Genomic DNA, 26,161 nt, shown 5'->3' with positions numbered 1-26,161 from the left:
CTAACTCAAATTCATACATACACATACTAGGGACAATTTAGACAGGAGCCAATTAACCTACCAGCATGTCTTTGGAGTGTGGGAGGAAACCAGAGTACCCGGAGGAAACCCACGCAGTCACAGGGAGAACATGCAAACTCCAGGCAGGTGGCGCCGTGGCTGGGATTCAAACCAACAACCCTAGTACCGCCAGGTGGAAGTGCTAACCATTTAGCAACTGTACTGCCTACAATAGTTTATTCACAGATGCAGTGTCAGGCCTGGATTATATATGTTTAGGGCTGGTTCACACCAGAATCACACTTGAGCTCAGTCCTTGTTCCTGTGTGATTCCTGTGATTTTCCCCATGCACTGTAAATTTGCAACCCATTCGAATGGTCTGCAAATCGCACTGGAATGCACAAAAAATAGCACATGCACTACTTTCAAAAAACGCCCCACACCAAATCGCATCGTACTGCAGTACCATGTGATCTGATGCCTGCTAACGCACATCATTTGCGATTCTGTTAACAATGTATTGGCAGCCACAGATTTCAAAGGAAGTGTATTTTGAATGCAGTGCAGAAATGTGCCTTACCCACACCATGTACTGGTGTGAACCAGCCTTAGGTTCACACCTATGCAGGTTGCGTTTGAGGCGGTTCTGCATTGCGTTTTGCGTTTTTGCACTTGCATTTTTGCCTTGTTTTTGATGCATTTTTTCCACTTTTTTTTTCTTGTTGCTAGGCAGCTTTTAAGCGCAAAAACGCATCAAAAAAGCAGTACATGCTTTTCTGCAGCATTCCCATTGAAGTCTATAGAACCAAAAACGCAATGTTTTGTGTTAAAAAAAGTCCTTGACCCTTTCCAAAAAACACATCGGGTGAAAATGCAGAGATGTGAACATGTCCCATAGGAAATCATGTTAAATGGACTGTACTGCATTTCTGCAAAACACTGCAGAAAACGCTCAGGTGTGAACCTAGCATTAGAGCCAGGGGCGGACTGACCATTCGAGCATTCTGGCACTGCCCGAGGGCCCGGGGTCAGTAGGGGGCCCCATGAGATGCCCCTGGTACCTTTCATTGGCTTTTTCATAGGCTTTTTTGGGTGTGGGCGAGGACACGGGGATCCCATGAGCCCCTATTGCCCGGGGGCCCCATGAGTTGTCAGTCCGCCCCTGGTTAGAGCATGTTTCTAAACACACGTAAAGGCAGGTGATGGTTTCTGAATAGTGTCATTCAGACTGGTCATTTAGTTACATTTAGGGCTATTTAGTATAGTTGTGTTTAGAGAAAAGAAGATTTTTTGTGCATCAAAAATCTGATAAACTCTAAAAGCAGCTACAATGGTGTAAATGCACATCAATGCAGGTAAACACGGCTAAACCTGTTTTAAAGCAGGAACATATAAAAGCAGGAAAAAGTGATCTGGGGGGCATAAAAGTTGTTTTTACATGCCACAAATCCTCTCCTACATTCTGTTGAACAGGTTGGAAAGGCTGGTACAGACCTTGCTTTTGTTGTAGCGAGGAGTTTGAGTCCCTCCCCAGCATCCAACATATATTAGCAAGTCAGCAAACCCTCCCCCTTAGTAATCTCTGGACTTTCTGAGTGTAGACATGGCATGCTTGTGTCTGCTTGTCCTCGGCTTGTTCTCCCTGTGTGCCACTGAAGTGATTGCTGAAGACAATAGAATTGAAGGCCCACCACCATTTTGTGGCTCATATGAATGTCCCAGATATCAAGTGCTGCAGAGATACAATGTAAGTCTGTCTTTTCATCTTTTGTCATTTTTAGCTTTTTTTCAATTATTAAAAGCAGAGGGGTGATGGGAACAATAAACTTAGAATGATAAATGTCATCATTACATCCAGCAGATGCGTCCAAACAATTACTGATTTCACTATTGTCAAAATTTTGCCAAAGCAATTATTGTTTACTGAGCTGCTTAGGTGAAATTTGCTTGGAAAAAAAACAAATCCTGTTTTCTTTAGCTGGTGTGTTTTTTGTTGTTTTTCTTTGTTTTGTATTTGATCGTTATATGTTTCCTATTTTTCTACTTGTGAAACATTGTTCAGCTATGCCCTCTACTTGTGAAACATTGTTCAGCTATTTCCTATTTTTCTACTTGTGAAACATTGTTCAGCTATGCCCTATGTTATCTTACACTGTATCTGAAACACTGATCAATACATTTATGTTTTCCCGACTTGATTGCTGTACTGCTTTACTTGCTGGGGTTCCTAGTTCCACACTCAACAGACTACAGTACATTCAGCTGCCAGAATCCTGAGAGGTCTAGCTAAAGCGATCATGTTACTCCTATCCTTGACTCCTTGCACTGGCTACATATCAAGTATGGCAATGATTTTTAAATCCTCATGCTCACCTTACACTCCGGTCACATCAAGCCCGACTTTGAAATTGTGCGACTTACAGTGAAGTTGCGCGATTTCAATGTCGGGGGACATACCAATTTTAGGTGCGATTTGCAAGACAAAAATAATGAAAGTGCCACAAAAATAGGTGGATCACCCCTATATAATAACTCTCTGTCTCATCATAAATAAAGACATAGGACATCATTTTGGCCTAGGCTTGGAAACCAGAAAGTAGTTAAAGAAATGTAAAAAAAAGTGTAAAACAAATCTGATGTACTTCCTCCTAGATTGTAAGCTCGAAAGAGCAGGGCCCTCGATCCCCTCATGTTTTGCATTGTATTGTTATTGTTCTGTCCCCCATTGTAATGTACAGCGCTGAGCGAACTATTGGCGCTTCATAAATACTGTATAATAATAATAATACTTTCCTATCTATTTACTTATGCTAGCAGCATAAGGATTAAAATAGTCAATACTGATTGAAAGAGTGAAGTTCTGCTTTAAACTTTTAAATTAAAACAGAAAGCTTAGTTCTACACTGGACGTTTTTACAGCGGCTGTTTTTGGCTTTTGACGTTTGTTTTCTACAGCCAGTAAACCCCCCAGCATGTTATCCTATGTGTCCATGCACACATAGACTGTAATCAACGTTTTTTGGCTGGGACATTTTATGGCTGGTAAAAAACCCAGGACTAGTGGGTTTCTAGAGTTTTTTTAGCTGTAAAAACGCTCTAATGTTGCAAAACACGGTACAACGCTGTTTTTTTTTTTGTTTGTTTTTTTTAGTTTTTGATTTTTTTTTACCCAAAATTTTTTTTATGTTTGGTAAAAAAAACCTCTAAAAAACGCAATGCGAAAAAACGTGGCTAAACGCTAATACGAAAATGCTGAAAAACTGAAGTTTTTAACGTGACTTTAGACAGCTAACGTTGCCAGCGTTATTAAAACGCCCCGTGTGCATGGAGCCTTAGACAAGCCTTCACCAAACTGTTCCTTTTCTTATGTATCCCTTGTTTTTACTTCTTTTGTAAATTGCTTTGAGAAGGTACCTTTAAGACTCCATGCACACTAGTTTTTGTTAAGCTCCTAAAATCTGTTATTAGCATTTTTTCAGCTCCTAGAAGCTAAATACTGTGGTGTTATCCTATGTGTCCATGCACACTGTTTTAGGATAGTAGCTTTTTCAAGCTTCAGCGTTTAGGATCAGAAAAAAAATGTTTGAAGTTTTTGGGAGCGTTTTTCCAACATAAAAAACGCTAAACACTACAAAAATGCTTTTTTCTAGCTTTTTCTTTTTTTCTACATGTACTGTAAAAACACTAATAAAAGGCTACAAGCTGCTAAATTGCTTCTAAAACCCTACTAAACACTCTACTACCAGCTATTTTTATCAACCATTTTTTCAGCATTTTTTTACCTTAAAAAAAAAACGCTAGTGTGCGTAGAGCCTGAAGGTGTTATCTGAAATAAAGTTTAGTATTAGCATTGTTAATATTATTATGGATTAAATTTTTTATTTTAATTTTAAATTTTTTAATTTCTGTGAAAAATGACGTAAATGGGGAGGTGGGGTCGCAATTTTTGGCCCAACATTGGTAACCCTCAGGAGCCATTTATCCCACTCCACCCCTAAAACCACAAAACCCACCTTGTTATAATACTTTAATAATTTAACCCACATTATTGGATTTCAACAACTGCATGTGTACCTCCAGTTTTAGAAATGAGCTCCAGGCAAAAAAGCTAAATATACAGTTTAAATATATATAAGGGAGCTGTTTTACCTGCCAAAGGATTTGTATTGCCAATTGCATGTTTACCTCCAGTTTTAGAATCGAACTCCGGGTGAACAGCTAAATACACAGATTAAATTATTATTATTATTCAGGATTTATATAGCACCAACAGTTTGCGCAGAGCTTTACGAAATAAAGGCAGACATTACAGTTACAATACAATTTGGTAGAAAAGGAAACATATATATATAAGGGAGCCAAAGGATTTGTATTTAGTACCATCCAGTCCTGAGATTCACACAGCTTCGGCTCACAGCATAGCCCAGTTTGGCAAGGGAGAGGAAACTGATCTTGCTCTGGCACAGTTTCACTTTTTCAACAGGTCTCTTCCCCACCCCACCCTGTGTCTGGACAGTAACACCCCAGTCACATTGGATGCAAATTGGCATGCGATTTGCAAATCGCATGCCAAATTGCACCCTATTGTCTGCAATTAGAGCATTCATATCGGTGCACATCGGACTTGGTCGGAGCCACACTGATTTCTAAAGTAGTACATGCACTACTTTTGGTGCGATTTGCATAGACATCTGTGTCAGATGTCTTGCAAATCGCACTTGAAATCGGCATCTCACCCGATTTTAAAATCGCGTGACTTCACTGTAAGTCGCACAAATTCAAAGTGGGGTTTGATGTGACCGGGGTGTAAAAGGAGAAGCAGCACACTGTAGAACACATTTCTTTCTCCTATCAGTATTCTCTCTGCAATACAGCACACTTGGTTGTCACTTTGTGCTGCTTCTCCTGCTCCTTCCTTGGGCTCTGTTGTACAAATGGTTCATCAGCAAGTAGCTGATACTAAGTAAATTTGGGTATTTACATTGCTTGGATTTGAAAAAAAAAAAACGAACAAGCAAACATTTAGGTATGTATTGATGATAACAGATCTCCATGAATTTGTGCCTTTTTTGCTGTTTGGAGTTCAGCTTTAATAAATGCCGACTGCAAGTCAAAGTGCACTTCAGATATCAGATTCCTGATAGTGAACAGATAAATCTTCTTGGGTCAAGGAGTTGTAGAATCTGTGAATGCTACCTACAGGTCAGATTACCCAATTCTGCACGTGATTCCTTATTTACATTGTAGGTCACCTGAACTTTCTTCTGTCTAAAGCTGGCCATACAAATATTGCATTTTGGCAATTTCCTGCTGAATCGGCTGAAATTGAATCCTTGCGTGGCCCTGTTGGTGTCACCTGGCTCAAACTTTGATTTGAAGATCAAAGAAGTGAGAAGAAAAATTGTGCAGTGACCACAGCCAATCAGCTGCAGTCAGTGTTTGGGTATTCTGACAGCCTTGGAATGGCCAGCGTTAGGCTGGGGCACGCACTGGCAACTGTTAGTTTTTTGATTAACCACATGCCCGCTGTGCACTTTTACCCCCTTCCTGCCAAGGCCATTTTTTTAATTTTCAGCTTTTCAACTTTGAATGGCAATTGCGCGGTCATGCAACACTGTACCCATATGACATTTTTATAATTTTTTCACACAAATAGAGCTTTCTTTTGGTGGTATTTAATCGCCGATGGGTGTTTTATTTTTTGCACAATAAACAAAAAAAGCAAAAAAGTTGAAGAAAAAAGTTTGTTTCTATTAGAAAATTTAGCAAACAGGTAATTTTTCTCATTCACTGATGTGTGTGATGAGGCTGCACTGATGGGCACTAATAGGCAGCACTGATGAGCACTGATAGGTTGCACTGATGAGGTGGCATTGATGAGGCACTGATGATGCTGCAATTATAGGCAGCACTGATGAGTGACACTGACTGGACGAGCTGATTGGAGGCACTGACTGACAGCACTGACTGATGACACTGAATGGCGGCACTGCTGAGCACTGATAGGTGCAACTGCTGAGCAGCACTGATTGGGGGCCCTGGGGGTGGCACTGCTGGGCACTGGTGGATGGCACTGCTATGCACTGATCATCAATGCCGATCTGCTCTGTGACATTTGCCGGTTATCAGCAGTACTTTCCTCATGCTGTGAGGAAAGTGCTGCCAATAACCGGCAACTGTATTTACTCGGTGATCTGCTGTGTCATTGGACACAGCTGATCATGTGGTGAAAGGCCACTGTGATTGGCCTTTTTACCTCATCATGTGATCAGCTGTGTCTGTAGTACACAGCGATCATGGAGAGCGCCAGGTGCGTGCCGCTGACGGCGCACGGGAGGCCGCATTCTGGAAGGACGTCATATGTCGCCCTCCCAGAACTGGACAATCGCGCTGTAGCCATCATTCGGCTATAGCGCAGTTGTGAAGTGGTTAAAGAAAGTCATGATTTTATGCATGTGTGATTTATACATAGTTGTTAAAGTATAAATAAAGGCAAAACCTTTTTTTTTCATTTTGGACAGTTTTGTCTATGGGACAGGAAGTGAAGGTAAATCTCCCCAATGGAACACAGAGCGCAAAAAATAAACTGACGGGTTATAACCCCATCCCCCCCTTACTCTATCCAAAATGAAAAATGTATCTTTTGCCTATAGTTCTAATTTAAACATTTGAAAGGACTTGCCTTAAAGTGTATGTCTGCCCAATATAAAATATACAACCAAAAAACCCTTACTGCATACAGCACCGTCAATTCAAGCAGCGCTTTATATATATATATATATATTGTAGAGTCACATCAGTCCCTGTCCTCAAGGTGTGTACAATCTACAGTCCCTAACTCACATTCATACATACACATATTAGGGCCAATTTAGACAGGAGCCAAGTAACCTACCAACATGTCTTGGAGTGTGGAAGGAAAACAGAGTACCCGGAGGAAACCCATGCAGGCACATGGAGAACATACAAACTCCAGGCAGGTAGTGCCGTTGCTGTAATAAAATAAATAAAAAGAAACATGCAGTACATCACTAAAATACATGCACATTCCCGGTGTTTTGTCTCTTACATTGCATGTACAGAAAACTAGCTGGCGATCTTGCTAGAAAACAAGTGGGCTGTCAACTTCCCATTTAGACCGTTAACTTTGATCCTGCCCAACTCTCATTGGACTACAGAACACCCCCCCCCTTAAAGATATGGAGATGAGGAGGAGGGGACAGGTGTTCTGTAGTCCAGCGAGGGAGAACTCAGACAAGGCTGAAAACTCTGATTGGGATTTCAATGCAGCAGAAGCAATACAACTACAATAAGTTAAGAGCTCACTGGATATCTGGAAGAGCAACTGATATTTTTCTGTACTTGCAACATTACAGGAACAAATAACGGAGAAATGTGTATGTACTGCAGAGATGTACAGCATATGTTGTTTTTTTTCTAAACACTTTAATACTCTCTGTGCTGGCCCAGCTCCTCTGCATGTTCCTTTACATAGCTGCCTGGAGTGGAGCAAAGGGGAATTCTGTTGAGAAGCCAATCTCACCTAGGGTTCCTCTAGAGGTTGCTAGGGGTTCCTGTAGCTGTGTCTGACTGACCTCCCATCTGATGGTACTGTATATTCGTAGTTTCAGGGCCAATGCCAATTCTCAGAGCCAGCAGCATGACAGAAGTGATCTTTTTAGCTGTCTGTAAGAATGTCATTTTGACCAGCATTGTAAAGGGAGCATTCCTCCCACTGATCATTAATGTAGAGGATATTTTCCCAATGGCCCTCAATGGATTTATTTTAGCAGAGGTTCTCTGAGACCTGAAAACTATTTTGGGGTTCCTCTGGGGTAAAAAGGTTAAGAAATGCTGCTATAGAGTATCAGTTGAATGTCAGCTCTGAGTTTGTTGGGGCTGCTGACATCACATCGAACATGGTGAATCCAGAAATATTAGATGGGGTACTATTCCTCCCACTGACACCAATGATGGGGCACTATTCCTCCCACTGACACCAACGATGGGGCACTATTCCTCACACTGACACCAACGATGGGGCACTATTCCTCACACTGACATCAACGATGGGGCACTATTCCTCACACTGACATCAACGATGGGGCACTATTCCCCCCCACTGATACCAACGATGGGGCACTATTCCCCCCCACTGATACCAACGATGGGGCACTATTCCCCCCCACTGATACCAATGATGGGGCACTATTCCCCCCCACTGATACCAATGATGGGGCACTATTCCCCCCCACTGATACCAATGATGGGGCACTATTCCCCCCCACTGATACCAATGATGGGGCACTATTCCTCCCACAGACACCAATGATGGGGCACTATTCCTCACACTGACACCAATGATTGGGGCACTATTCCTCACACTGACACCAGTGATGGGGCACTATTCTTTACACTGACACCAGTGATGGGGCACTATTCTTTACACTGACACCAGTGATGGGGCACTATTCTTTACACTGACGCCAGTGATGGGGCACTATTCCTCACACTGACGCCAGTGATGGGGCACTATTCCTCACACTGACGCCAGTGATGGGGCACTATTCCTCACACTGACGCCAGTGATGGGGCACTATTCCTCACACTGATGCCAGTGATGGGGCACTATTCCTCACACTGACACCAATGATGGGGCACTATTTCTCCCCTGATACCAATAATGGGGCACTATCCCACCAATTGACACCAATAATGGGAAACTATTCGCCCATAATACTATGTTCTGCTCACACAGGTCACAAACCGGCCCTCCTAACGTTTGAAGGACAGTGAATTGGCCCTTTGTTTAGAAAGTTTGGAGACACCTGTTCTAGACACTTCCACCAGTGATGGATCTCAGGATTCCTCTAGAACAGTGGTTCTCAACCTTCCTAATGCCGTGACCCTTTAATACAGTTCCTCATGTTGTGGTGACCCCCAACCATAAAATTATTTACCCAGTAATTATAATTCATGAGTGTCGTTTTACCTCCAATACTGCTGCTTTCAACACAGTAGTTGCTTTTAACAGAGTAGCTGCTTTCAACACAGTAGCTGCTCTTTACACATCGGAAATATGTGTTTTCTGATGGTCTTAGGGGACCACTGTGAAAGGGTCGTTCGACCCCCAAAGGGGTCGCGACCCACAGGTTGAGAACCGCTGCTCTAGAAAGTACATGCTCTTATTACACCATAAATAGTTGTACCCTGTCCCTTCTAGCACCATGTTACTTAATGTCTCTTTACATTAGCACCAGTTGCTCAGTTACCCAAGAAGAATTTTAATCATACTTATTACCAATTCTAATGAGGAGGTCTGGATTTAAGAAATCTATTTGGATAAGAGCTTTTTTATTAAAATAGTTTTAAGACTCATTAACATTTGTACAAAAAGGTGGCTGTATTCCAGACATTTTTGATCATTAATATTGACCAAATTGCACTAACAGTGGGAGGGTCTTAAAGAGGTATTCCTAAATTAAACCAGGATTGCGTAATGCACAGAATAGCAGGGTTCAAGAGTGCATAACACAAAGAGTAGAAGGTTTCAGGAGTACATCACACAAAGAGTGCAAGGTTCAGGAGTGCATTACCTGCAGTGTTCAGGAGTGCGCTACGCACAGGTTGCAGGGTTCAGGAGTGCATTACGTGCAGGGTTCAGGAGTGCGCTACGCACTGGTTGCAGGGTTCAGGAGTGCATTACGTGCAGGGTTCAGGAGTGCGCTACGCACAGGTTGCAGGGTTCAGGAGTGCATTACGTGCAGGGTTCAGGAGTGCGCTACGCACTGGTTGCAGGGTTCAGGAGTGCATTACGTGCAGGGTTCAGGAGTGCGCTACGCACTGGTTGCAAGGTTCAGGAGTGCATTACCTGCAGTGTTCAGGAGTGCGCTACGCACAGGTTGCAGGGTTCAGGAGTGCATTACGTGCAGGGTTCAGGAGTGCGCTACGCACTGGTTGCAGGGTTCAGGAGTGCATTACGTGCAGGGTTCAAGAGTGCGCTACGCACAAGTTGCAGGGTTCGGAAGTGCGCTACGCACAGGCTGCAGGGTTCAGGAGTGCATTATGTGCAGGATTCAGGAGTGCGCTACGCACAGGTTGCAGGGTTCAGGAGTGCATTACGTGCAGGGTTCAGGAGTGCGCTACGCACAGGTTGCAGGGTTCAGGAGTGCATTACGTGCAGGGTTCAAGAGTGCATTACGTGCAGGGTTCAGGAGTGCGCTACGCACAGGTTTCAGGGTTCAGGAGTGTGCTACGCACAGGTTTCAGGGTTCAAGAGTGCATTATGTGCAGGATTCAGGAGTGCGCTATGCACAGGTTGCAGGGTTCAGGAGTGCATTACGTGCAGAGTTCAGGAGTGCGCTACGCACAGGTTGCAGGGTTCAGGAGTGCATTACGTGCAGGGTTCAGGAGTGCTACGGGGAACAGGGCCCTCACTATGCATGTGTGGCTTTTGAATGAGTGGCAGTGCAAGCTCTTGTGATGCTGGGATGAGCACTCAACATATATCACATCCCAGCAACTAGGCAAGATGGGGGAATGCTAACAATATAGGGGGTTTTCTGCTGCAAATGGCCCACTAGGGTCTTTGGACTGAAAAGTCAAATTTTTTTCAAAATGTGAACTTAGCCTTTATGAACCCTAAGGCCATAATGCTTTCAGAGGCGTCTGGGTTTTTTAATGCCTTTCAAAGTAGCTACATGTTAACTAATGTGCCCAAGCACATGCAGGTGTTTAACCACACGCAGTGTTCAAATTCTTAATAAAAATGCCCCTAGACTCTTGTTTCTGAAGAGGCATATTTGTGCTTTTTACATGTAAACACACATACATGCACCTAAATCTATTCTAGTGGCTTGAATAAATGAATATCCTAGCCCAGGGCTTAAAATTTCTAGTCTAGACATACTAGCCAGGCACAAACCTTACTCTCCACCAGTTGCCCCATCCAACCTTGCCCAGGTCCGCCTCCAACCCCACCCCGACTCATCCCCCAATCCCACCCCCAGCCCTGCCCCCTTAAAGCTTATGAAATTAAATTTTTCTTTTGAATAAAGAGTCCAAAATATAAAAAACTGCAATTATAACATAGCTTTAATATGTCAATTTAAACATAACAGCAATAGCTTAATAGCAATAAGGTACAATCAAAATATCAAGTTTTACATCTTTAAACCTGTAGTGAACATTTTGTATTTTTTTTATCTCCTGCATGTTTAAAAAGAGACTTTAGTAACTAAAGTCTCTATTAAAAGATGTAAGTTTAGTTTACAGAATATAGCATAAGAAAGTTCTTATTTTGATGCCAAAAAACGTGGAATAATAGTTACTATAAGCATGTTGTATTTTTTATCTCCAGCAAAGACCTTAGAGAAGTGTGGCATTAACCACTAGCCTACCGGGCACTTATACCTCTTTCCTGCCCAGGCCAATTTCCAGCTTTCAGCGCTGTCACACTTTGAATGACAATTGCGCGGTCATGCAACACTGTCCTCATATGAAATTTTTATCATTTTTTGAGACAGAGCTTTCTTTTGGTGGAATTTTATTTTTTCTTAAACAAACCAAAAACCACTGAAAATTTTGAAAAAAAAAGTTTTTTCTTAGTTTTGGTTATACAATTTTGTAAATAAGAGATTTTTCTTCTTCACTGATGTGCGCTAATGAGGCTGCAGTGATGGGCACTGATAAGCTGCACTGATGGACATTGATAGGTGGCACTGATTGGCACTGATGAGGAGGCACTGGTAGGTTGCACTGATGGGCATTGACAGGCATCACTGATGGGCACTGAAAGGCAGCACTGATACATGACACTGATACATGACACTGATATATGGCACTGATAGGCAGCACTGACTGGCACTGACAGGCGACACTGACTGGCACTGATGCGGACTGATAGGTAGCACTGATTGGCAGCACTGATAGGTGGCACTGACTGACACTGATGGGTGACATTGAAAGGCAGCTCAGATGGGCACTGATATGTGGCATTGATGTGGCACTGATGGGCACTGGCACGTGGCACTGATGAGCACTGACAGGTGGCACTTCTGGGGCCACACTGATCATCAGGGCACACTGTCCCCTCCGCTGAAAGCCGATTACCAGCTCGAGAGGAGAGAAATGACGATAACCGGCATTTCCGTGTTTACATGTGATCAGCTGTGACTGGACACAGCTGATCACATGACCGAGCCGACATCTTCAGCTCTTTCCGTGATCCACTGTGTCCGAGGGACACAGCGCACCGGCGAACGCCGCGCTTGCATGCTCCCTGAGCCGCGCATGCGCAATGAGAATGGTAGGACGTCATATGACGTCCTATCAGAACGAGAGTACCACCTTGCACCCATCATTGTACTATAGGGCGGACGGGAGGTGGTTAAGAATAAAAGAAAAAAGTGCCTCTTTGGCCAAAAAACATTGCATAAAATAAATAACAATAGTAAACATTTTGCATTCTTTATCTCCAGCATCTTATTAAAAGAGAGCTTAGAGAAGTAGTGCATTAAGAAAAAACAAAAAAGTGCTTATTTAGATGCCAAAAAACATGGCATAACAATACTAAACATTTTAACAAAGATGTGCTAATAGAGCAACCTTTTTTCTGATGCAAAATACCACTTCAGTGGCTTTGTGTGGATTGCAATCTATTCAGTGGAGAAAAAAAACACCAAAAAATTTTTTTTTGGATGCCAAAAAGCAGTAGGAAGCCAGTTCCACATCAAGATTTGCAATGGTTTTCGTTGTACAGCAGGACCAAGACTTGTGTAATACCCTTTTTCTGATGCAAAAAGGTGGTACAGAGCAGGCCTCGTGTCCCCAAGGGCAGTGGAGAGTGGGCCTCTCCTTGTTCCCCCCAAGGCGGTGGAGAGCGGTCCTCTTCTCATGTCCCCTGTGGCGGAGAAGAAGAAACCAGAAGTCGGAACCCGGAAGTCGGCTGCACAACGAGGCTTGGAGCGCAAGTGGAAAGCAAATTGATCCCCGGGGCCTGGGGATCGCATTGCAAGCCACCTGCTCCATTGAAAGCCGCCCGCTCCATCTGTGCTCACCACAAAGGGATTTCCCCTCGCATTTGGCGAGCGGAAATTTCAAGTCCTGTCCTAGCCGATAGAATGAGTTTACATTAGGTTTGCCACCTCATCCCTTTAAACCTGAACACATATTAATTACACAGGTTCAGTGGTTAATTTAATGCAGATGAGGCACTCAGTTTAATTACCACCTTAATCAGCAACAGAACCTGTGTAATTAATATGTGTTCGGTTTAAAGGGATGAGGTAGCAACCCTAGTTTACATTTAAATGCTTCCAAAAGCCAAATGCTTGTAACTGTGCATAAACACGTGTAATAGTGCATAAAAGAAACATTTTTTTAAGATAACTTTTTCTGCCAGCTCCAAGTAGAAAGATCCAGTGTACTTGGGGGAATTTTAACACACTTGTGTACACTAGGCCTAAAAATTGCTAGTTGAAATTAGCGTTGGTAGAAATGGTGTCTAGATATTTATTGCTAATCATATGTGACTCTCTAGTAAGAAGTGGGTCTTTGAAGTAGGGTTGCCACCTCATCCCTTTAAACCCGAACACATATTCATGGCACAGGTTCTATAGCTAATTTGATGCAGATATGGCACTAAGTGACTTTAATTACCACCTTAATCAGCCACAGAACCTGTGTAATTAATATGTGTTGGGTTTTAAACGGATGAGGTAGTAACCCTACTTTGAAGTGGGCTGCAAAGTTAAATTTAATACTAGCACACACAATTATCACAAATGGGGTTCCAGACAAAATGAGGCAAGGGTGACCAAAGGATTTGGTTTACTAATTAGTCAATGTTTTCACAGTGGTCTGAAAACCAATTGTAAACTATACTGTACCACCATGTATACAAACAAGGCACCAAATTTCATGACTGTCATGTGTTATTTTTATTGTGTTTTTCAGACGTTTGAACTTAGAAGATATGAGTCAACCCATTGGGCGACAACATACCTAAACACGGATGGCATGGGCATAGGAATAATGAAAACCTTTAAGCGCCTTTTTAATTACATTAGTGGGGAGAATTCAGAAGGTATTGCAGTTTATTGTTGCAGTTTACATTTGTAATGATCCATTTTTTGCTCTACCAAATAAATTTTACAGTACCTGTGGGGAGGTGTGGCATGGTGCGGGTAGTAAATACAGAGTCTGATTACAGTAAACATGGAACTTGTATTAAACCCAATGCCAACATTATAAACACCCAGGTGTGGGAGAGCACTGCTAGGGAAATAACTCACAGTTCAATGCAGTCAGATATAGCGGAGGAGAGGTGCCGACAGCATCTGTTTCAGAGGGTGAAAATTGGCCTAGCTGGTCCAGTCCCAAGAGGAAAGTCCCTAATATGTCCTTCCTTATCAGGAACCACCTACCACTAGTTACTTTCCCTAACAAGCGGGGTCTTTCTCCCTACACTAGCCACATTCCAGAAGCATGCCAACCTGGAGCAGGGACTTAAACAAACCCTGCTGACCCAAGGTGGCCAACAAGGGTCACATGGGCACAATGTATCCATCCAGAATGTTGCTCCATTGTCCCAGGAAACCATAGAGAAATGTTGTTTCTCTTGGACTTCCTCTCCAGTCTGAGGTGCCACTCATTTGAGCGCCGCCTGCAGAGGAGAAAACAAACCGCACATGCCTACATACCGAGCTTACAGTATTTAGCAATGGTCTCAAGCCATCTATTAAGTGTATTATGCTGGAGTTGGACTTTAAAAAATAAATTAAATCAGACCGTTTTAATTGCAAAATTGCAAGAGATGGCCTACAAGAACTGGGGTCGAGAACATTGGGAAATGTTTGGGAAACATCTTAGTGCTGTCTGCTCGGAGTCCAGGCAGACAAGCTTGAGCTGTGTATGGCTGTGTGTTTTATTTTACCAGTAAGAAAGTTATGCATGGTTTAAAAGGGTATTTTCTTTGGGTCAGATATCATTGTCAATGATTCCTTTTTGATGTAAGCACAGTCATAGTTTCCACTATTAGACATATATGACAGACACGTAAGGTGAAAGCTGTACTGCAGAAGAGGAATTGCTAGTTCAGTTTTTTCGGGAAAGAGTACTACCAAAGTTATACATACAAGCATTAAGGTGGGTGTTTGGAATGGATACTTCGACTATATCATGTTGTGAGCGGGGCCTACCACGCCTGTTCACTAGGGGTATCTTTGCCTGAGGGCATGCTCACCCATGCCTGGGACCAGGTGGGAACTGTGGTCATGTGCAAAGTCTATTTTTAAGGCAGTCTTCTGACTCAGAGGTAAGCTGACACTGTTAATATAATTAAGCCAACTCGCTCTTTCAAGAGCTGTCCCATTGCTCTACTTCCAGTGTGTTACATATGTTGCATTCGGGGTGGCGGGCCAAACCACGCAACTCAACAAGTCAGCATACCTCTGCTACCTCACTCCCAGTGGTGAAATGAAACCCCACCAGACACATAACACAGGTCACATACATGTCCTGAATTAACTCACCTGCACTTTAGGGTTGACTGAGGACCTCTGTAATGCTGGTCTGTTTCCATTTACCATGGGAGATAGACCGATAGGGAGCCCAAATAGCAACTCCCTCACTACCAGCAGATATCTCACCTTACCCAGATACCACATCGAGACCATGCAGTTACTGTGTCCCAATACATGAATAGAACTGCATGCCTATAGATGCACGGAACACCTGTGCATCCTGTGCTGGAAAACACGGCCCTTCCCTTGGATGTACAGTTGTGTTCAAAATAATAGCAGTCAGACATCACTAACCTGCTCAATCAGTGTTTTTGGTAGAAATGATATTTCTACATGGCAAATAATTTACTAGCAGATGTAGTAGAGTAATAGAAATCCAACAGACCCAACAGTCATGACATGCATGCTGCTGATTCTGTGTAATTGATCGCCTAGGTGATTGGAAGTGGAAGGTGTCCTCCCTCCCCTCCCTGTAGTCTTCTGGGACACGTGACAGGTCCCAGAAGACTACAGGACCATTTACGAAGCGCAGTGCTACTCGCGCATGCGCAGTGGGTACCTGGCTGTGAAGCCGCAAGCTATCACAGCCGGGTGCCTACACTGAAGATGCCGGCCTCCTGGCATACAGGACAGCCAGTGAAACTGGCTGCAGGGGACACACCACGGGACCGAGGGACAGGTAAGTGGCTGTTTTTTAAAAGTCAGCAGCTACAGTTTTTGTAGCTGCTGACTTTTATTTTTTGACAGGTTGAGTGGAACTCCGCTTTAAGTACTCCCATGTGAACAAGGTCTTGGGAATTATTTCACTGAAGATATAATTCCTATTGCAGACGATGCCTAACATTTTAGTAAAAAGTGTGTTTATCATATTGATATATAGTAAGTGGCAGACTAAATGGTCATCTTTGCATTGTATGTATGCAGCTATAATTCCATCATAGACAGATGCTGACTTAATAATACTAGCTGACATTACCGTTTCAAATCTCAGTTAATGCAGCTTAACAGCTTTCCTAATGCTTCTGTGAGCCTTATTGTGACTGCAAAGTAATTGGATCTTCTATGTGCGGCATATTTTTTTTGCTGCAAATCTTTCCTAGGTCCATGCTGATATTGGGTATATATACCCCCCCATTTATTTATATATATATATATATATATACACACAGTGGGGATCGAAAGTTTGGGCACCCCAGCTAAAAATTTGTATTAATGTGCATAAAGAAGCCAAGGAAAGATGGAAAAATCTCCATTTGACCATATTTGTACAAGTATCTCTTTATAGTGGAATAGCGTACCACAACTCCAGTGTCTGCCAGATCTTTCTGGAGGGATCGTGCAGTCAAACGTCGGTTTTGAATTGTTTTTCTCACAATCCTGCGAGCTGTTCTGTCTGATATTTTTCTTGGTCTTCCAGATCTTGATTTAACTTCCACTGTTCCTGATGACTGCCATTTCTTAATTACATACCGAACAGAGGATATTGACATCTGAAAACGCTTTGCTATCTTCTCATAGCCTTCTCCAGCTTTGTGAGCGTCAACTATTTTCAGTTTCAGTTTTCTAGACAACTGCTTAGAAGAACCCATGGTGCTGATTGTTGGGGCAAGGTCAGATGAGTCTGGGCATTTAAAACCTTTGAGCTTGACATCACCTGGTCTTCCCAGACGATGATTGAGAACAATCCATGACACTGGCAGGTCTCAGCTTTGCAAAGGGGGCAGTGCATGCTATAAATTCTGCAGGGTGCCCAAACATTTGCAGATGCCATTTTTTTGTTTTCTGTTATTTTGAAAGTGTAAATGATGGAAATAAAATCTAACTTTTGTTGACATATTATAAGAATGTCTAATCTGTAATGTGATGCCTTTTGGAGATTTTTCCATCTTTCCTTGGCTTCTTTATGCACATTAATACAAATTTTTAGCTGGGGTGCCCAAACTTTCGATCCCCACTGTGTGTGTGTGTGTGTGTATATATATATATATATATATATATATATATTATATATATATATATATATATATATATATATTGCAGTACAATGGATTAAGATAGTATCCATCTCCAACATCTGCAAAACATGTTATACAATTGGGTATTTATACATGAAGACCAGACTTGTAGATCTAGTCTGATTTCTAGAAAACTCCAGAGATTTCTAATAGTAGCCCTTGGATTGGTAGAATCATGTTAGATTATGTGTAAATCGTTTTTACATTTTACAATTGTGACTAGGGGCTCATTCACACCAGTAGAGTTTGGCAGCGTTGGGCTGAGTTGCCCAATGCAGTACCAACACAACAACAAGGCAATTTGTGACAATGAGGATCTAAAATCTGGCATGAAGATGCTTCTGCAACGTGTTTAAGTGTCTCATGAGATTAAGGTTAGGGAGTAAGGATGGTATACACTCACTGGCCACTTTATTAGGTACACCTGTTCAATTGCTTGGTAACACAAATTGCTAATCAGCCAATCACAAATGGCAGCAACTCAATGCATTTAGGCATCTATACGTGGTGAAGACGACTTGCTGAAGTTCAAACTGAGCATCGGAATGGGGAATAAATGGGATTTAAGTGGCTTTGAATGTGGCATGGTTGTTGGTGCCAGATGGGTTGGTCTGGGTTTTTCAAAAGCTGGTGATCCATTGGGATTTTCACGCACTCTGATGGACTCATCAGATGAAGCAACGTTTTTCCAATCTTCTATTTCCCACTTTTGGTGAGCCTATGCCAACTGTAGCCTCCGTTTCCTGTTCTTAACTGACAGGAGTGGCACCCAGTGTGGTCTTTTACTGCTGCAGCCCATCTGCATCAAGGTTTGATGTGTTGTGCATTCAGAGATGGTAGTCTGCATACCTTGATTGTAATGAGTGGTTATTTGAGTTATTGATGCCTTTCTATAATCTCGAACCAGACTACCCATTCTCCGCTGACCTCTGATATCAACAAGGCTTTTTCGATCACCCAACTGCCGCTCACTGGATATTTTCTGTGTTTCGGACCATTCCATGTAATTGTGCGTGAAAATCCCAGTAGATGAGCAGTTTTTTAAATACTCAGACCAGCCCGTCTGACACCAACAACCATGCCACATTCAAAGTCACTTAAATCTCCTTTTTCCCCCCTTCCAATGCTCAGTTTGAACTTCAGCAAGTTGTCTTCACCACGTCTAGATGCCTAAATGCATGGAGTTGCTGCCATATGATTGGCTGATTAGCAATTTGTGTTACCAAGCAATTAAACAGGTGTACCTAATAAAGTGGCCAGTGAGTGTACATTGTACATTTTTTTTCACCACAGGTACATTTTTTGTACTTCCGTCGTATGGCAATTTTTAAAGTTGTGGGGGTGCTGAATTAAGGAGCAGACCTTACTTCCTAAAGTTTTACGAAGTCATTATTTGGTTGTCTTCAAAATAAACGATTTCACATTTGGGGCATTTAAAATAATCATGGCACATGGATGGCTGGTTGGAGGGAGGAATTTGGAGTGAACAGTTTAGGAACCTCTATGAGCTAGCAGGCACTTGAAGGAGCTATGATACGTTTTTACTGATAGCAATAGCATGTAACCTAAAAAAAACATAGATAAAGCCAACTTGGCTCCTGGAATGTATCTTAATTCTTTCCTTTGTTTTTTCTTAAAAGGTATAGCTATAAAAATGAATGTTCCTGTTCGTATCACTGTACCATTGTTTGACACCACGCTCAACTCTACCATGTCTCTCTTCTTGCCTTCGGCATTGGTGAATCCCCCCACACCTAATGAGCCTTGTATTGTTTTGGAAAGCTTTCCTCCTACAACTTATTATGTCAGGTATGTGAAATGGAAAGGATGCTGATCTTTGCACTTTATGGTTTAAACACATGAAGGTATACTGTACAAAATTCTATATTTAAACAAAAATGCAGTTTTGTGTGCAAGTGATATTATGCTAACCTGTAAACTGAAAAAAAAATGTTAATTCAGTTAGATTTCGGCTGATGTTATTCCCTTCCTGCTAACTTTAATAAAGGAACCCATTGTACTGTGGAAATATTTTTTTGGAATATATTCTAATAAACTGGAGTCTATTTATAAAGCAGTGGATTTAACTTTCACTGAATATTCTCTGTCTGGGAGTCATAAAACACATGTACCTGGATGATTCATCTGCAGGGAGTGTTTGATGAATGCCAGATTACCGGCTTTATAAATATGCCTTTTTATCAGTATTTTCTGAACTTTGCTCAATTGTATACCATGATCATTCACAACATAGGCATTGTCTGAGCCCTGGTTCACAATGGATCCGACTTTGAAATCGTGCAAATTCAAGTGAAATCAAACGATTTCAAAGTCGGATGCCAAGGTGACTTTGGGTGCGACTTGATAGACACCTGTGCGACTTGCAAAGTTGGAGTCACACTGATTAGAACAGATCTATTACCGATCATAGGTTGCAATTTGTCATGTGATTTGATCAGTCAAATTGCATGACAATTCACACCAGTGTAAGCCAGGGCTGACTGCCACCTGTGCTGTTACAAAGCATCACATGCCCCCCCCCCACACCTACATAAGTAATATGCATTTCGAATGATGTCTTCTATGAACTTTGAAACGTACACAAGCTCACTGTTGCATCCCCCTTCCTGTAATAACTGTGACTGGTACCTCAAGTTTAAAGTGATTGTAAATCTCAGAAAAAATTAACAAAGCATATCCCTCTGCAGTGTGTACTTGTCTCAGTTGAGAGCAAGTCACTTCTGATTCCAAGAGAAAAATGGTGAAAAGGAAGGAGCACCAGCAGATTGACAGCCTCAGCTCTGTTCCTGTGAGCTGTGTGGAGGAGGGTGTCTCTTTCCTTCAATTGTCTCTCAGAGCTCTCCTCACTGAGCTCTGCAAAGTGTAACTTCAGGTCCCTGTCCCTTTTTTTTCTGAACGCTCAGACAAACTTTATAAATTCAGCACTTTGATTGGATGTAGAGGAGAGTGAGCTGCAGATACAGGTACAATTTATGTAGAAGGATTTGTTTCACCTCTGTGTATCATTTGAGGCCAGTCACTTTACTAGGTATATACTGTATAAGGGTTCACAACCACCATTAAACAAATATATTTGTTTTAATATTGCAGCTTACCAATTTATAGATGTGGTGGCTGCATTAATTTTCTTTTGCCTGAGCCTTGCATTGTCCTACATATCTGGATCAGCCATAGCCTTGTGACCACCTATCCGTTGAGGTTTGAACTTCCCTAGACCTCTGAAAGTATGCTGTCGAATCTGGAACCAAGCTGTCAGTGGCAGATCATTTAAGTCCTGTAGATTGCGAGGTGGGGCCTTCATGGATCGGACTTGTTCTTCCAGTACATCTCACAGATGCTCAACTGGATTGAGATCTGCAGAGTTTGGAGGCCAATCTACCTCCTGAACATGCTATTGTTTTCCTCAAGCCATTCTTGAATTCATCAGACCACGTCACCTTCGTCCAGTTCTGCTACTCACATACCCATTGTAGGCGCTTTTGGCTTTGGACATGGCACTTTGATCAGTCTGCTGCTATGTAGTCCCATACGCAAGAAACTGCGTGTTCTGACACCTGTCAGAACCAGCATTAATTTTTTAGCAATTAGAGTTACAACAGCTCTTCTATTGGATCAGAGACCAGTACCCCACATGCATCTATATGCCTTGGCCAACCATGACGCTGTCCCCAGTTCACCAGTTTTCCTTCTTTGGATCACTTTTGGTAGGTCCTGAGCACCGCAGACTAGGAACATCCCACAAGAGTTGCAGTTTTGGGCTTAGTCATCTAGCCATTACAATATGGCCCTTGTCAAAGTCGCTTCAATCCTTATGCTTGCAAATTTTTTTTCTGCTTTCAGCATGTAAACATCACGGACACCATGTTCACTTGCTGCCTAATACAGTGGATATAAAAAGTCTACACACCCCTGTTAAAATGTCAGGTTTCTGTGATGTAAAAAAATGAGACAAAGATAAATCATTTCAGAACTTTTTCCACCTTTAATGTGACCTATAAACTGTACAACTCAGTTGAACAACAAACTGAAATCTTTTAGGGGGGGAGTAAACATAAAAAACTAAAATAATGTGGTTGCATAAGTGTGCACACCCTCTTATAACTGGGGATGTAGCTGTGTTCAGAATTAAGCAATCACATTCAAAATCATATTAAATAGGAGTCCGTACACATCTGCCATCATTTAAAGTGCCTCTGATCAACCCCAAATAAAGCTTAGCTCTGGATATGTTTTTAAATGAACCACAGATGTTTTACAAACAATTAGAGCAGCTTTGGCTGCAATACGCAACTTCTACCCAGAGCTGCCATCTCATTTTTCAGACTTCTTCACCTAACGTCATTCAGCCCTAAAGACTGAGGACGTCAGGTGAGTGCAGTGTAGTGTCATGGGGTTTTATTTATTTCAGGTACTTATATAGCACCGTCAATTTATGCAGCACTTTACATATATATTGTACATTCACATCAGTCCCTAACCCTCAAGGGGCGTACAATCTAAGGTCCCTAACTTACATTCATACATACAAATACATAGTAGGGACAATTTAGACAGGAGCCAATTAACCTAGCAGCATGTCTTTGGAGTGTGGGAGGAAACCGTAGCACCTGGAGGAAACCCACACAGGCACAGGAAGAACATGCAAACTCCAGGCAGGAGGTGCCGTGGCTGGGATTCGAACTAACAACCCTAGTACTGCCAGGCAGAAGTGCTAACCATTTAGCCACTGTGCTGCCCATTTGTCACAGAGGAGGTGAAGAATGGATGTCCTTATCCTCTGTACTCAGCTGGTCAGATAGGCTGTAGCGGTCCTGGGCATTTATTGGAACATTTCAACAAAGGTACTTACAGTGGTTCTAAAGGCATTCTCTGCATAATGGGGTCCAGGATCTCCCCCACATTTACCTAAGCCCGATTGTGATTCAGCCTTGTGCCTGAGAGTAGTAACTCTCTCTTCTCTCTCCCTCCTCACTGGACAGATTGATAGCAGCGGGAACCATTGACTGTTGCTGCTGTCAATCAAATTCTGTGACAAGGGAGCGGGGGGCGGGTAACTCCCAGCATCTCTGTCTCTGTCTATAGATGCACGCAGGCAGTGCAGCTTGGGCTCAAGTGCCCCCATAGGAAGTGGTCTTTCTACGGGTGTGCTTACTGAAGAGGTGGAGCCAGGAGTGCTCGTGGAGGACCCCAGAAGAGGAGGATCGGGGCTGCTCTGTGCAAAACCATTGCACAGAGCAGGTAAGTATGACATGTTTGTTATATTTAAAAGATAAAGTCCTAAGGTTTACAATCACTTTAAAAGGAAATCTTCTCTAAGGAAAAATGGAGGCTGACATTGTTGACTTCTTTTTCTGGAAATTCTAGTTGCCCGGCTGTCATGTAAACCCTCTGGTTGCAATATTGTGAACAACTAATCTGGACCAAGTATGTAGATAAAGCATTTCTTATTTTAGTCTGATTTTTCTAATGCACATGGCTTTTCCAGGCCAGTGACTCAAAGAACTGAAGCCAGTTGGTTAGCAAAACAACCAGAATGTGGTTAAGCAATGGCAGGATCCATATTTACTTTGATGTGTACCTATAACTAAAACGTTTTTTTTTTTTTTGTAGATTAGAGTAGTAAACGGATAGAACATTGGTCAGGTTTTCATTGTTGTCTATGTCCCTGCTGAAGATATTCACCCTATTTGTTAGTGACTATTACCCCTAGGACAGAGTGTGATAGAAAATCCAAATTTTGAGGACACTTGTTCCTGTGACAGTCCTAAAGCAGGCTACAGATGGACTTTTTTTCTTTTTTTGAATCAGCCACCCAGCTGATTTGGAAAAATTATTTATTTCAGGTACTTATATAGCGCCACCAATTTACGCAGAGCTTTACATATATATATTGTACATTCACATAAGTTCCTAACCCTCAAGAGGCGTACAATCTAAGGTCCCTAATTCACATACATACACATACTATGGCCAATTTAGACAGGAGCCAAGTAACCTACCAGCATGTCTTTGGAGTGTGGGAGGAAACTGGAGTACCCGGCGGAAACCTACTAGACACAGAGAGAACATGCAAACTCCAGGTAGGTGGTGCCTTGGTTGGGATTCAAACCATTGACCCTAGTACTGCCAGGCGGAAGTGCTAACCATTTAGCCACCATGCTGCTTATAGCCACTTTTCACTTTTGTATTCTGACAGTGGGGACTACTCCATCATCCGTATACACTGATCAGCACTGCAGCCAATTCGAGAGCCGACAACTGCAGAACCGACCAAATGTCAAGTCATCTATGGCCAGCTTAACTGGGGGAGATTTCTCATTTCTGGTTGCATCTGTAGGACAGTGGGTGATAGTAAATTGCCATAATGAGACACAGACACCATAATAGTCATGGAAAATAGAGTAAGGTGAACCTGCTGATCATAAGCTGGCTATACACTGATCGAACTGGCTATGTCAATGGCCCTGTTGGCACCTTCCTGCCTGGCATCATTCATTTAAAAAATCTGAAAATTGTCGGCCAAGCAGCGTCTGCATCCAATCAGATACAGCTGCTATTTGGGTATTCTGACAGCCACTGGTGTCTGCTGTCAGAATATAACAGCCTTCACTGCCGCTTTGTCCATTTGTGCTGTATAGCGTGAATGAAGCAATCCATTAGATTTAAATTGTTTAACTTCAAGCAGACTAATAAAAATCTACCAGTTTTTGGCCAGCTATAGAAAGCAGATAGCTTTAGGTTTTTTTTTTACAAACACTGACTGGCTGCTATGGGCAGCAGCTCTTTAGAACTAGTTTTGGCTAATGAAATCTTATAATGAATTTGCATAAAATGCATTTATTTTACTGTGTTGTTTTTGTTATATTTGTTGTTTGGCTCAGCAAATGTCTAATTTGAAATATCTGTTATTGTGTTTACCAGGTCTTTTAGTGGATACGCAATGAAGTCAGACTTTGAAAAACACTCCAAAGCTCTCTCTGAAGAGCTGATTGCCCTTGGTCTAGCCTACGATACCCAGGTTGGAATGGCAGCAGCCTATAATGACCCCCTTACATTTTTTAAACGACACAATGAAGTCTGGTTCAGGTCTCTAAATTAATAAATCAGGAAGAGATTTTTTTTTTCCTTTTTAACTATTGTGTAGCAATGATTATTATGGAAAGGCTATATTTGAAATTTAATTCAAAATAGAAAAATGGTGTTTCTTGTAACAGATGATCTGCCATTAGATAGCATGAGGAAGAAACGCTTATGTATTCCTATTACATTAGTTTGCTCTGTTTTGTTGGGAAGACTGATATTGGGTCACCTGAAATGTCCACAGCTTTACAATATGTATAAAAGGTGGTCATACACGCTTTGATAAATGATTGATTTCTTTCAGTTCAATCTCTTCTGACAGGAATAATCAACCACAGTTGATGGCTTGTTTAAACGATTCCAGGTTTTTGATCACATCTCTGTTTCCACTATGTAATCTCATAATCTGATCAACTGAAATATGACTGTATTCATGAGCAAAGCATCTCAGTGCTGCTGATCGATGCAAAACGATCAATACATTTCCACTCTGGCAATCAACCCAGTTTCATCTAATCTGATCTAAATACAATAGAATTCCTGACTAGATACAAATTATCATAAACCTTTTCTACAATCCTTCCTCAAAACTCAAATTCTTTACTACAGATTCCCCAAATAAATTCAAAGAAATGTCCACATTAAAAAGTCCACAAAAATGTCCACACTATTCAATCTTCCAAACGTGATAAGTATCCAATTCGCCACTTCAAGTCCAAGATACCTCAAAAAAATTTAAACTGAATATAGTGCATTATCTTTCAAATAATATAATAATCTGTGATGTCATGCAAAAACCACTCATGACAAAAAAAAAAATATTTTCTATAAATAAAAATGAAGTAAATGTATCCCAAATTATACAGTATTGTAAACAATGTGTATGAGGTGAGCCCACCTTTATACCCCACTCATGAGGTTGATATGGTTCACAAAAACCCAACTCGTGATATAGTGTGTAAATCACTCCAACAGGTGAAATCACAGCAAATCCAACAATACAACTAGTGATTATGTGCACTAGTCCAAAATGGTGCCACTACTCTGGTAGGATAACATGCTATTACCCTCTTGCAGCTTGCACAGGCGTTTCAAACAATCCAAAGTGATAGATAACTTTCCTCTTAAGGGAATGCGCAATGGAATCCTCCCCGCTCCTCACAGGGCAGAGAAGAGAAGACTCAGTGGAGTAAATGAATAATAATTCAAAATTTAATAACTGCTTACATATAAATAGATATAACCGTCCATCCTAATCAGAAACCAACATCAAAGATGGCCGCGCTGCTCCTTCCGTTTTTTACGCAGCTGACGCGTTTCGTCACTTCCGACTTCTCGAGGAATCCCTTGAGAAGAAGTCGGAAGTGACGAAACGTGTCAGACGTGATGTCAGAGGTAAAACCGGAAGGAGCAGCGTGGCCATCTTTGATGTTGGTTTCTGATTAGGATGGACGGTTATATCTATTTATATGTAAGCAGTTATTAAATTTTGAATTATTATTAATTTACTCCACTGAGTC

General features: G+C 41.9%; 1 protein-coding gene across 1 annotated transcript; it reads left to right on the top strand.

Moving 5' to 3' along the window:
• The first annotated feature begins 1,571 nt into the window (after positions 1-1,571).
• LOC149455275 (heme-binding protein 2-like) lies at positions 1,572-24,697 on the top strand. Its single transcript, XM_089686506.1, has 4 exons — positions 1,572-1,748; positions 13,958-14,087; positions 19,181-19,349; positions 24,483-24,697. Exons 1-4 carry the CDS (start codon positions 1,605-1,607, stop codon positions 24,658-24,660), a joined length of 621 nt encoding a protein of 206 aa, XP_089542632.1. The 5' UTR covers positions 1,572-1,604; the 3' UTR covers positions 24,661-24,697.
• Positions 24,698-26,161: the final 1,464 nt, after the last annotated feature.

Source organism: Staurois parvus, unplaced genomic scaffold (assembly GCF_062004578.1).
Source record: "Staurois parvus isolate SC_StPar_1 unplaced genomic scaffold, SC_StPar_1.0 ptg000401l, whole genome shotgun sequence".
In the NCBI taxonomy this organism is placed as follows: Eukaryota; Metazoa; Chordata; class Amphibia; order Anura; family Ranidae; genus Staurois; species Staurois parvus.
Note: the sequence above shows the minus strand (reverse complement) of the source record. Positions and strands in the feature narration are given on the sequence as shown.